Here is an 11,439-nt window from a genome sequence, read left to right as displayed (position 1 = left end):
TTGGAAACCTCCCTACTGGCCCTGTGGCCTGTTTTTATTTGCCAACCATGAGAACCTGAAGGGTCCGATTGCTTCACAAACACACCCGTATATTTGTATGATCACTATCAGATTAACAACGTTGAAAGGCTATTTTGTCAGCAAATTCTTTCACCTCACTGATAAGATTATATGTCCCGTTGGAAGACCATTTCTGGAGGAAAACCTCGCAACATCATTGTGTTTGTGTTTGTGTTTTGCTTACGGGAGGTTCAGGTGCTTTTATAGGCATCACCAGCTAATGAAAGGGAAAAAAGGGAAATCTCAGAGGAAATCTTGAATGCATCTAGCCACAGAAAAATGCTATTCTTCGCTGCAATGAACAATTTCATGTAAGAATATTACAAGCAATTCACTCACTCTGCCTCATTTAACAACAGCTGCTGCTACCATTCCTCTCTGCCTATCTTTTAGAGCATCACAACCATAGTTGTGACAAAACCACAACTAACTGGTGGATGCATTTACTTTTGATTTCACCCACTTACGAAACAAGACAGCCAATGATACAACATTTTCCTGTGCCATATAGGATAACCTAAAAGTAAATCCTAGAGCACGAATAGTCTCCTGAGGGATACTGCCAACTATAAACTTCTCGAACTCGTTTCTCTGGTCATCATAAGAATATATTGGTATGAAATCATCACAATGCTTCCAAATATGCATATCTGTCAGCAATATCTGGCCTGTGGGGAGGTTGCCAACAAGTTGTGCACAAAATCTACCTGCACCTCGAAACTCAGGGGGTGTGGGGATGGCATGCCTATCCCAGGAACTAGAACCACGATCATCGCAATTTTCCAGTGTATAAATGGAAAAACATTCAGCTTCTGCATTTTTCCAGAAACCATAAACTAACAGAGCCAGCCGTCCCCTGAATTTCGTGGGTATCCACCAGCTTTGCCTGGACGAAAATATGGGGTGCTTGGGGGGTTCAATGAATTGGAACTTCTCCGTCTTCAGATCAAAAGAAATCAGCCCCAGCCGCTCAACCAGGCCATGCATCACCCAGTAAAGGACTCCATTACACAAGAAGCTGTCAGCCGGTAATCTTTCAGAAGACCCATCAAGCCCAATAGCCAGCTTTCTCCAAGAAGAATCGCGGCCTAGCGTCAGAATGTGGGCTTCCTGCTTAGAATTAGACTTGCTTATCTTGAGCAACTTGTAGACTTCATTGCCAGGATGGTACCCAAAGTAATAATCTTCATAAGCGGAATTGCGGAACCCACTAATTTCTGGAAGCCACACGATTTCCCGAGTACCGACACTGCAGACCATGGCACCGATACTCCCATAAGCACAAACAAGCCCATTCACCACTTTAGTGACTCCCTTGAACAAATCAAAAGACGGGATTTTAACCAAGCTAAGAAATGGTTGCGGACATTGAACCTGATTCCGGCCCTGATCCTGAACTCGAAGGAGTGGCGAGTAATAGACAGCTAGACCTATAGGGTTTTCAGGAAACCACATGTCACCTTTGTAATCTCTGGCATCAGTGATAGAGACGAGGAGGCTGCCATGGGGTTGCTGTCTTAAGTAAGCCCTCAAGAATGGAGGATCCCGGACGATTGAGCACCAGGCCTTGGAGACGCACATGCACTGGTGAAGATTCTTGGCCGGAAGCCGAGTCAGAATATCGGATTGCAGTTCATCAGGTAGATGATCTAGCATGGCTCTTGATTCACCGACGACAACAATCCCAGCAGTTCTTTTCCTCTTCCTCATCAGCTGCCTCTCTCCCTTTTCCATCTCTTCATCATCCATCTTTGATCCCTTCATCCTCCTGGTTAATTTTGTGAAATTTAGCTAAACCCTCTCGCACTTCTCAATGGCACAGTCGCATCTATTTCCCAAATTCTGAGACTTAAAGGGGATTTCGGACATCTTCTCCATTTGTCCTATTAGGATATCTAGCAGGATTCCTGCTTGCTTTAAAGATATATCCTAATTGTGCTGAATTACCCCGATGCCCTTGCAAAACTTGGCCAAATCTTTTATGTGTGCTTTGCTTAAAATGATTGACAACATCAATAATTGGACCTGGGCAGGTATTTTTTGGAATTATAAGAGGATTGTATTTCTTTTCTAAATCTTCTAATTTGGTATGTAGTTAATGAATCATAGACTAAAAGATGGGGCTGCAAATCAATCTTTTAGCAAAATCTTTTATGTGCGCTTTGCCAAAATGATTGACAACATCAATAAATGGACCTGGGCTGGTACTTTTTGGAATTATAAGAGGATTCTATTTCTTTTCTAAATCTTCTAATTTGGTATGTAATTAATGTATCATAGACTAAAAGATAGGGCTGCAAGTCACTCAAGCGCTTGCGAGCTGGGAGCTTGGTCAACACTAAGTCGAGTAGAACTTGAGTTTGCTTGGCGGCTCTACGAGTGACCGAATTCGGTACGTAATTTGGTAATTTGAAATTCGTGATTGGCAATTTGATCGAATTTGTATTCGATTTGAAATCAATTATTCGATAATTTGGTACAAAAGCGATGTTTACGGAATTCATCGAATTCTAATGTGGTATGAAATAAGTAACGAGGTTTTCAATTTGGTAATAATCATTTCGAATTCAAATTCGGTAAAATGAAATAAGATACACCATATTACCGCATTCGAATACCAAATTAGTTTATAAAATTATATAATATATAGGTAAATGCTATATAGTATTGATATATTATATAAGTAAAAACTATTAATAATAGATAGTATATAGTATTATCATGTACCTATCATAATAAAAATATATAATGATGTACAATATGCTATTTTAGTATTTATTATATGATTATAATAATACAAATATACAATATTACATAACTATAATACTCATTCTTTTATACATAATTAGAATTAGATAATAAGTATAGTACTAAATATTACACATCATTAGTAATTAGAATTTAGACATTGGTTCATCATTCATGTTTGAATTATTAAATATTTGAATGTGTAACTTTTAACTTGCAAGTATTAGTATACTCTAAAATTATATTACATATATAATATGTGGATTAATATTCTCTAATCACTAATCTTGTTTAAACATAAATAACTAAGCACTATAATTAAGCAGTCTAAGCGAATGTATATGAATTACATGTCAACTTATTAGTGTACTAACATTCATCATTGAAAGCAATCAAGTTATTTGCAACTTAAGCATTTAAACTATATAAAAAATAAGAATAAATGTAAGTTTAATGCAACACATAATTAGTAAATTAAAAGTGACTAGGTGTATACAACTACACAATTGAATCCCATTTTAATTATGTGAAAATTACTATCCAATTCGGTTATAACCGATTTCATGACCATTTTCGAATTCAATTTGGTAATCGAATGAATTCGTTTATTTTCAATTCGAAATTAAAAACGGTTTAGAGTTTTACAAGTGAAATAACCCAAAAAATCGAATTCAAATAACCGAATAACTGAATTTGTACCGAATGCACACCCTTAGGCTAGCTAGTCAAGTTAAATACTCGCCTCGTTGGCTTATCAAATCGATTGAGCTCATATTTATATTTTTAGTGTGAAAATACATGCACTCTTTTTTATTTTTATTATTTATTGGGATGAAATATTTATTTTATCCATTTTTAAAAATAAAATATTTTTCACATTTTTATTTGAACTTGAACTTGACCATGGTGGAACTAGCGTTCTGATTCAAGTTTCTAAAATTAAATTAAGTCGAGCACAGCTCGATAAGGCCAAAACTCAACATTTTTCATTTTAATATAAGTGGGACATTTTGAACTCGAAACTTTTCATTTACACTCTCTTTTCGTATCATCCAATCCATCTCTCTCTCAAGCTCAACTTGATTTGACTTATTTGCAACCTTACACTAATACAATGCATAAATACAATCATGTGAATATAAGGCTATACTCATGATTGTAATCCAATAAACTCTCGTCACATCATTCAATAATATAAACTTCTAAAATCATCTAAGGAGTGATATTTCTTTTTACATATCTATGATCCAAATTGCACTAGAGAACTCTCCATGAATATAATCCTATATTTTAATTTATATTAGATTTAAATAAAAATACTAACCCTATTGTGGTTGCCCCAATCCTATCAAAATTTTACCTCCTACTCAGAAGATTATAGAGTTCACCACTGTCGCCAATCCACCATCATCTGAGCTTAGAACATTGAGCTAACCACTTAAACATTTACAATTTTCATTGCAATAATAGGACTGGATTCTCTATAATTGTCAGAGCAATTATATCGTACAATCAGTGACCCAACTATATTTAATTTGAGAGATTAGATCGATCAAATTAATTGTAAGCACAGCTTCAATGATTGACAAAATTACCTGCATTATGCCTATTGTTATGATATGTATTATTTAACACTGGTAATTACAGAATCCCGGAACCCTGTTACCGTTCCCCTCGAATCTAGCATTTCCAATCCTATGCCCTCCTGTTGGACTGCCGTTGCAATGATTCAAATACTATCCCTTTTACACTTTTTTTTTAAAATAAATCTTATATATACTAACAGTGTATATCTTGGATACACGACACATATGCAAAATTTGGATTATATGTCACATATCCAATGATAAAAATGTATACACTGTCAACTTTTTTTTTTTAGCTTATTCATTTTCTACTTCTTATTTTCTTTCCCTTAGAAAACCTTTGACATGCAATGCACGCATGTAGGATAAATTCTTATTCTTCTACATACGCTTCAAAAGTCAATAGATTAATTTTACAGCACGTATCCTTCAGAGGGACGTAGGCTAACTTAAAAATATAGAAATACAGAAAAGATATGTATATCTAAGGGAGGGGAAAAGAACTTCACCCATGAATCCATAGCAGAAGTTTTTAATTTTCTCGTCTTAGCAAAACTCAAAAACACTATCAACTGCACGGTTGATTGCAAACCTTACAGCACTTAACATCATTTTCAAGAAATAATAACCAAAGAATTAAAAAAAAAAAAAACCAACCAACAAAAACATTTGTACAAATATGAACAGTACTAAACAATCCTGACAAATTCACCGTTTATCCCTCAATTCACCAAGTATTTATGCGCCGAATCTGGGCTTGCCAGCAGGTCAAAGGGTTTGCCCAGGGCATCTTTCAATATTGAAATCTGACCTTCTTTGAGCAGTATGTCTTCATCAAGTCCCTCTATCTTTTTCTTCAAGATATTGATCTCGCGGTTCAACAACATGTTCTGCTCACTATACTGCTTAACTTCCCCCCACATCAAATCTCTCTCTTCAGACACTTTTGGTAGAATTCCCTTAACAATTGTCAGTTCCTTGGTGTATTCTTGCAATTCATTTTGAAGCTGATAGATATTCTCATCTTTCTTGATCATCTGTCAGAAAGATGTAGTAAAGCCAGGTAACAAGAAGGTACATCATAGTAATAACAACATAGAAAACTAAACAATTTTTATTTATCACATTTTACATAAAGTACATCAGTAAAAAGCCAAATCAGATATTCTAGACAAATTATAATATACATCTTCATGCAATTTACAAAAGTCATTCCTCGTAAAAATGATAGACAATTTATAAAACTTTGAAAAGATCTTTTACAAGTACTCTACTACAGCTTCTACCATATCTGTGCAATGTCAGCTGTCTAATCAGGTTATTATCCCACAAGTAGTTGCAGCCCCATTAGCTCAGGTGACAGACAATCACTATATTCTTGACTTCAGAAACAATTCTTACCACTGAAAAGGATTAATGTAAGATACCTAATACTGGTAAGGTAAGCGAGAAGAAAATGCCAGTTCCTTTTTCTTTTCTTAGCATACAAAAATGATCAGACATTTATAGAACATTGCCAACCGTAAAGATGGATTACATCAAAAGTATGTCAGCCATGAGCACAAGTAATATGCCAATTGAGCTGCATAACTTCCATCAGAACAAAGGCTTGCTAATTGAGTAGTGAGACTTCAAGTCATAAGAATACTGAGAAGTGGTTAATCATATGCTTGAAACAGAATGTTGAAGTGTATGAAACTAAATAATTCTAACAATGTAGCGCCAATAAGCAGAAAGATGCCAGTTAAGTTGCAAAACAGTATGTAAAACGAAAACCTTTTCATTGGGTTGCAAAAATTCCATGCAAGATACTTCAGAGTGATAACAAATTGGTAAATACACAATGGATTTTCACAAATTAACAGATTAAGCATAAGCACCAAGATAATAACCAGCTTTAGTGTTAAAAACTTAATAAAAGTTCGAACTCCTCAGTGAGTTATATGTTTTATCCAACGAAACTAGTTAATTTATTTTCATTTCAGTTGATTTGACTGCTACACGACTAGTATATGCTTAACCTTATGCAATTTAATGCGCACATTCCAAGGTAATCCAGTCAAATTAAATTGCCATAAACGCAAGCATGCCAAACAGTAAGGTTGCAGGATTTCCTGAAGTTTGAGGTCTACTCTGATTAATTTGATTAGATCACCTTGGAATATGCATCACAAATTACATGAGTGACGAAATTTAGCACTAAAGCTGATTCTCAAGTATCTCTTGGAATATGCACCATAAATTAAACCGCTAGTAAAAGATCAAATTTAAACCTCAAATCGCTTCCCTCATTCTCAATTCTAGACACAATCTTCTTAACCATTTGGAATAACCAAGATGCATTGCAGACTTAAATGAGTTAACAGTTATGAAATCCATGATCCTTTGTAATTACAAACTGCAACATAAGAAAAGAAATATGCACGAGATAAACAAGATATTTTGTGAATAAATAGGCTTAGCAAAAGGATTATTCAGCTCTATGCATATTCATTCATTGTGACTTTGAGCCACGCATTTTTCTTTTTGATAAGACCACAATCAATACCTTCCATGGAAAGTACAAAATCAGAATAGAGAATGTGGAGAGTTGTTAACAAAATTTGTCACTCATGTAATTTATGGTGCACATTGCAATGTAATCCAGTCAAATCAAATTGCTATAAACACAAGCATGCCAAATAGTAAGGTTGTACGTTTACCTGAAGTTCAAGGTCTTTCGTCTTGTGAGTTAAGCAAGAGAGGGTATCCAGTGCATTTTGCACTTCAGCTTTAAGAATATCATTCCCTCTAACAGCAGCTGCCAATTCAGCTTGAAGTTGCTCAATGTCCAGCTCTTTGGAATAAAGCTTCTCCCGTAACAAAGTTGTTAGTAAAGTTTCAGCTTTGAGCTCTGATTGTATTATATCCTTTACGATTGAAACAGAATGTTAAGAGAGAACAGGGTCATAGAACGTAAGTGAGTGAAACATCTACATGAAAATTTACAAGCAAAATAACATATGTCAAGACCAAATACCTCTGATTTTTTATTGCTGTGACATGTGTCAACCCCTAAAACAGGGCACTGAGATTCCAAAGAGACTGGCTGAGACTTTTCATGCAACACAGTGGAGACAACAGACAAACTCTTTGTTAAGTTTTCAATTCCTCTGTTAAAACCCTGGAGCTTCACCTCACATTCAATGATAAATTGGCTACTTAAGCCAGTGTCTTCAACGCCTAACCCAGCTTTAGTAAACTGATTTGCATTTGACTTCATGTACTCAAGTAATTTATTGCACAGCTGGGCACTGTCCGCAAGGAAAGAAAGCCCTTGGTTCTGCAGGCAGCAAATACGATTCCACAATTCCTGATCTAGCTTAAACGTTGAAAAACCACCCTCCTTTCCAGCATCTTTTAAACGATGTAGTAGGTTTATATTTTCATGACGAAGAGAATCAATTTCAAGCCTGCAAGACTCCACCTCCTTCCTCAATGCATGCTCCAGCCCCGTCAACCTTATTTGTTCCATTTGCAGTTTCCCTAGCTGCTTATCAATGTTCTCCACAAAATTCTTCTTCTGAATTTCCTCACCAAGTCCACGTAATCCCTCAATTGTTTTTTCCTGTTCACTACACGTCCTCTGTAATCTAGTAATAGACCTGTGCAAGTCCTTGCATTCTTTCACCTTCTCCTCATAGTTTCTTTGCATGCAATCTCTACCCTCTTCAGATGCACTATACTTCTCTTGCAGCTCAGACAAAATTTTCTGCAGGTTTTGCTTTTCTTCTCTCAATTCCTTGACTTTTGTAGTCAGGTCCTCAACCTGCTTCTCAGAATGTGTCATCTTGCTTTTTATACAAGTTTCCTTCTCACAAAAAGAAGAGACCTCCCTCTGCAGGGAGACATTCTGCTCTGCAAGCTCCCTTACCCTCTCACGAAGTCTATGTTCTTCTGCCTGGTATTTCTCCAGTTTAAGAGACCACTCACCTGACCTTCTGTCTAACTCTTTCTCCAGAGCTGATTGCAACTCATTCTTTTCCTTCTCCAATCTCCGAGTCTTTGAATCCAATTCTGACCTAACTTCTTTAAGTTCTTCCTTCAGAGAAGCCCTATCAGCAATCCAATCCTTCAGAATAGATGAAACATTGTAAGCCATGTTTACCCTTTCAACACTCAAGCCTCTAATTGTCTGAACCAACGATGGCAGACTAAGCTCAGTGTGCTGAAGAAAATTCTCTTGTTCAAGCTCTTCTGAAAGAAACATGGCCTGATCCTCAGCTTCCTTAAACTTGCTAACTAACTTGAAATCTGCATCTTCTCCTGACACAATGTTATTTGAGAATTCACAGCTGTCAGCAAAGAAGCATTTTCTACCGGTAAAACCTGAGGTTCCTTCACAAGCATATCCATCAGAAGCTCCATTAACATCATTGAGTGTACAAGTTTTTGGAGGAACTCCATCAGAATCTCCACTAGGACTTCTAGTTAAGGATCCACTATAGATGTCTTCAACTGTGATTGGAACGTCAGAATCTAATTCTTTTGAACTTTTCTTGGGAAAAAACTTTGCCTGGGAAAGTCTCTCAACCACATGTTTAGCCAGTTTCCTAGGAGATTCATTGCCAAAGCCATTCTCCACCCAATCCCTTGATGAAAGATGAAGCTGTGCTACATCAATTTCTCTAAAAGATTGAGATTTAGGTTTTCGCGTCCTATCATTGGTTGGAGAAACAGAGGCATGATGCTGAACTACTGGGGCTTGCTTTCTCAAGTCATTTACATTTTCAATATGATTTCTCATGGAAAACTTACCCTGCAATGAGCTCTGTTCCAGCTGTTCTTCCCCATCAATATAACGGTCCAATACTCCATTTGAAACATTACTCGAACTGTAAGAGGAACATTCTGATGAATCATATTGCAGCCCAGAAGAAGGAACACAACCACGCTTCTCGACTCTGTGTCCATTTTGAACAGTGCCACTTTCAAAGAACTTTGTCCGATGTTGCCTCTCAGGAGTCAGAGTGCGACTACAAAAGGGATAAGCTATTGTCAAATAACATATTTTCATATTAACAGAATAAATAGTATGCCAACAGATGGCAACATCAAAAGACAATTTTATAATTCAGCGCCTACCGAGATGAATGGCGACCAAATTGCTTGACTGACCCATTACTAGTACTACATGGAGACCCTATTTGATCAATTCCAGTACTTCGGATAGCCGCACCATCAAAGATGGCTGCAGATGATGATGAACGGCTTCTTCTAAGAAATGGTGTGCTACTAGCAGCACAGTTTTCAGTGGTTTGCTTTTTATTCCTGCATTTGTCATTCCCATCTGCTTGTTTATCCCAATAGACTTGCTTATGAGCTGATTTTGGTGAAACTTGATTAGTACCACCATTAGATGAAGATGATCTGAAAAAGAAGAGTTTCTTCATCTCTGTGCCCTCAATTTATCTCTACTTTCAGAACTCCCACATAGAAACTTTTGAAGTATCAGACACCCTATTCAAACATAGAGATTACCAATAGTGAGAAATTCATAGAGGAAAGCAAAAGGCAGCATCAGAATCATAAATCAAGTAGAAAACTGCTAGGGATTATGCTAAGAAACATTGACTATTTAAAAAAATGAAGGGGGAAAAGAAAAACGTGATCCGTGGAACACGGAAATGTAATACAAGAACATTTTGGTTTATATAATTCCCACCATTGGCTTCAGAAAAGTAATGAAATTATGGCATTCATTTTGATAACCCTCTTTACCTAGAGCAGAAATCATGAGAACCCCCAAAAGAGAATCAATCAATGTGCTTTCTGATTCATAATTAGATAAACATGAGTGTCAGAAGCACTGATTGCAATGGAGCTTAGCTCCTTGTTTAAAAGACCACACTAACCCCACTCTCTTTCTTCAAACCCTTTATACATATCACCCTGTCAAGGGTCCTAATCAACATTAAACCTTTTTTCTAAAAAAAAAATGCCCTAGCTAAAAAGAAAATGCGAATGTCAATTATTACCGTCAGAATTTAAAAAAATCAGGAAGAAAAACCCATCTAAAAATTTCCGTTACTAGAAACTTACGGTTTTCAAGAAGGCAAGAATTATAAAAATGCAGAAAAAGAAAACAATTCAATCTCTACTCGTCTCAAACATTCTAACTTTATGCTCTGTGAATGCAACAAGAAGTAGAATACATTGAAGATTTAAAGAAACAAAAAATCACATTCTGCTCTCATTTTCTACTTACACTTCCAGTAAACAATATCTCAATGAAAATGACCGTTAAAGAGCCCAATTCTCGGGCTATACTAATAGAAAACTCCTAAAATGGAAAACCCAGAAAGGCCAGCACAGCAACACTTCAAATAATTTGCTTTTCTCCCAAAAAAGCATCAACAATCTTCTCAAGAGAATTCGGTTCAAAATTTTAAACTAAATATGAGTCCCACTCAGACTTCAATTGATTGCCAAAACCAATCGCATCCTCAAATGTCAAAAAGAAGAAAAATAATCAAGTAACCCAGATAATAAAGAACAAAACCCACCAAAAAGAACAGATGAACAACCAGAAAGTAACGAGTATTTATAGAAGGAAGCAAGAAAGAAAGAATTATTACTGAATCAAAGAGTTGACAGAGTAATGTGGCCGGCGAAACAGAATTAAAAGAAATTTCCACTTTTTTGGGCAGTAGAAATTTGGAGAAGTATTAGACGCAAAAGCTTTATTCCGTTGAGGGGCGGAGCAAAGCAACCCAAGGGAAATTCCGAAGCCGTTTTCCTGATTGGCGTTATGGTTGTCGCTCCAGTGGCTTGACGATAGTAATACTGAGATTAAAGAATTTGGCCAAATGTGAAGGGTGTTTTGGACCAAAGAAAAAGTTTTAAAATTTCGATGCCGCGTTGTCGGGCGGAACAGGAGGAGTTGGAGGAGCGCTTTTATTTCCTTTTCATTTTCCATTTTATGTGGGGTAAGCCGTACAATAATAGTGCGGCACAGGATATTTTTTCAAAAAAAAAAAATACTAAAAAGAAAAGAGGGAAATTC

General features: G+C 36.3%; 2 protein-coding genes across 3 annotated transcripts; both read right to left on the bottom strand.

Moving 5' to 3' along the window:
* Positions 1 to 326: 326 nt before the first annotated feature.
* Positions 327 to 2,300, bottom strand: LOC113730584 (F-box only protein 8-like). Its single transcript, XM_027255350.2, has one exon. It carries the CDS (start codon positions 1,822 to 1,824, stop codon positions 487 to 489), a length of 1,338 nt encoding a protein of 445 aa, XP_027111151.1. The 5' UTR covers positions 1,825 to 2,300; the 3' UTR covers positions 327 to 486.
* Positions 2,301 to 4,898: 2,598 nt separating this feature from the next.
* Positions 4,899 to 11,184, bottom strand: LOC113730583 (uncharacterized). Of its 2 annotated transcripts, none has more exons than XM_027255347.2 (5): positions 11,012 to 11,184; positions 9,519 to 9,893; positions 7,414 to 9,409; positions 7,097 to 7,303; positions 4,899 to 5,431 (listed from the first exon to the last, which is right to left on the bottom strand). In XM_027255347.2, exons 2-5 carry the CDS (start codon positions 9,824 to 9,826, stop codon positions 5,117 to 5,119), a joined length of 2,826 nt encoding a protein of 941 aa, XP_027111148.1. In that variant the 5' UTR covers positions 9,827 to 9,893; positions 11,012 to 11,184; the 3' UTR covers positions 4,899 to 5,116. The 2 variants fall into 2 exon arrangements, with proteins under 2 accessions (XP_027111148.1, XP_027111150.1); XM_027255349.2 differs by lacking the exon at positions 11,012 to 11,184 and adding an exon at positions 10,155 to 10,243.
* Positions 11,185 to 11,439: the final 255 nt, after the last annotated feature.

The sequence above is a fragment of the Coffea arabica genome, chromosome 2e (genome assembly GCF_036785885.1).
Source record: "Coffea arabica cultivar ET-39 chromosome 2e, Coffea Arabica ET-39 HiFi, whole genome shotgun sequence".
NCBI classification, from domain to species: domain Eukaryota; kingdom Viridiplantae; phylum Streptophyta; class Magnoliopsida; order Gentianales; family Rubiaceae; genus Coffea; species Coffea arabica.
The sequence above is the reverse complement of the archived record's forward strand: the minus strand, read 5'-3'. Positions and strand labels throughout refer to the sequence as shown.

Excerpts from the sequence above, each read along its gene's own strand:
- LOC113730583 (XM_027255347.2), bottom strand. The coding sequence starts at position 9,826 with ATGAAGAAACTCTTCTTTTTCAGATCATCTTCATCTAATGGTGGTACT. Across the intron at positions 9,410-9,518 it reads TTTGGTCGCCATTCATCTCG|TCGCACTCTGACTCCTGAGA; the intron begins GTAGGCGCTGAA and ends TCCCTTTTGTAG. Across the intron at positions 5,432-7,096 it reads CGAAAGACCTTGAACTTCAG|ATGATCAAGAAAGATGAGAA; the intron begins GTAAACGTACAA and ends TCTTTCTGACAG.
- LOC113730584 (XM_027255350.2), bottom strand. The coding sequence starts at position 1,824 with ATGAAGGGATCAAAGATGGATGATGAAGAGATGGAAAAGGGAGAGAGG.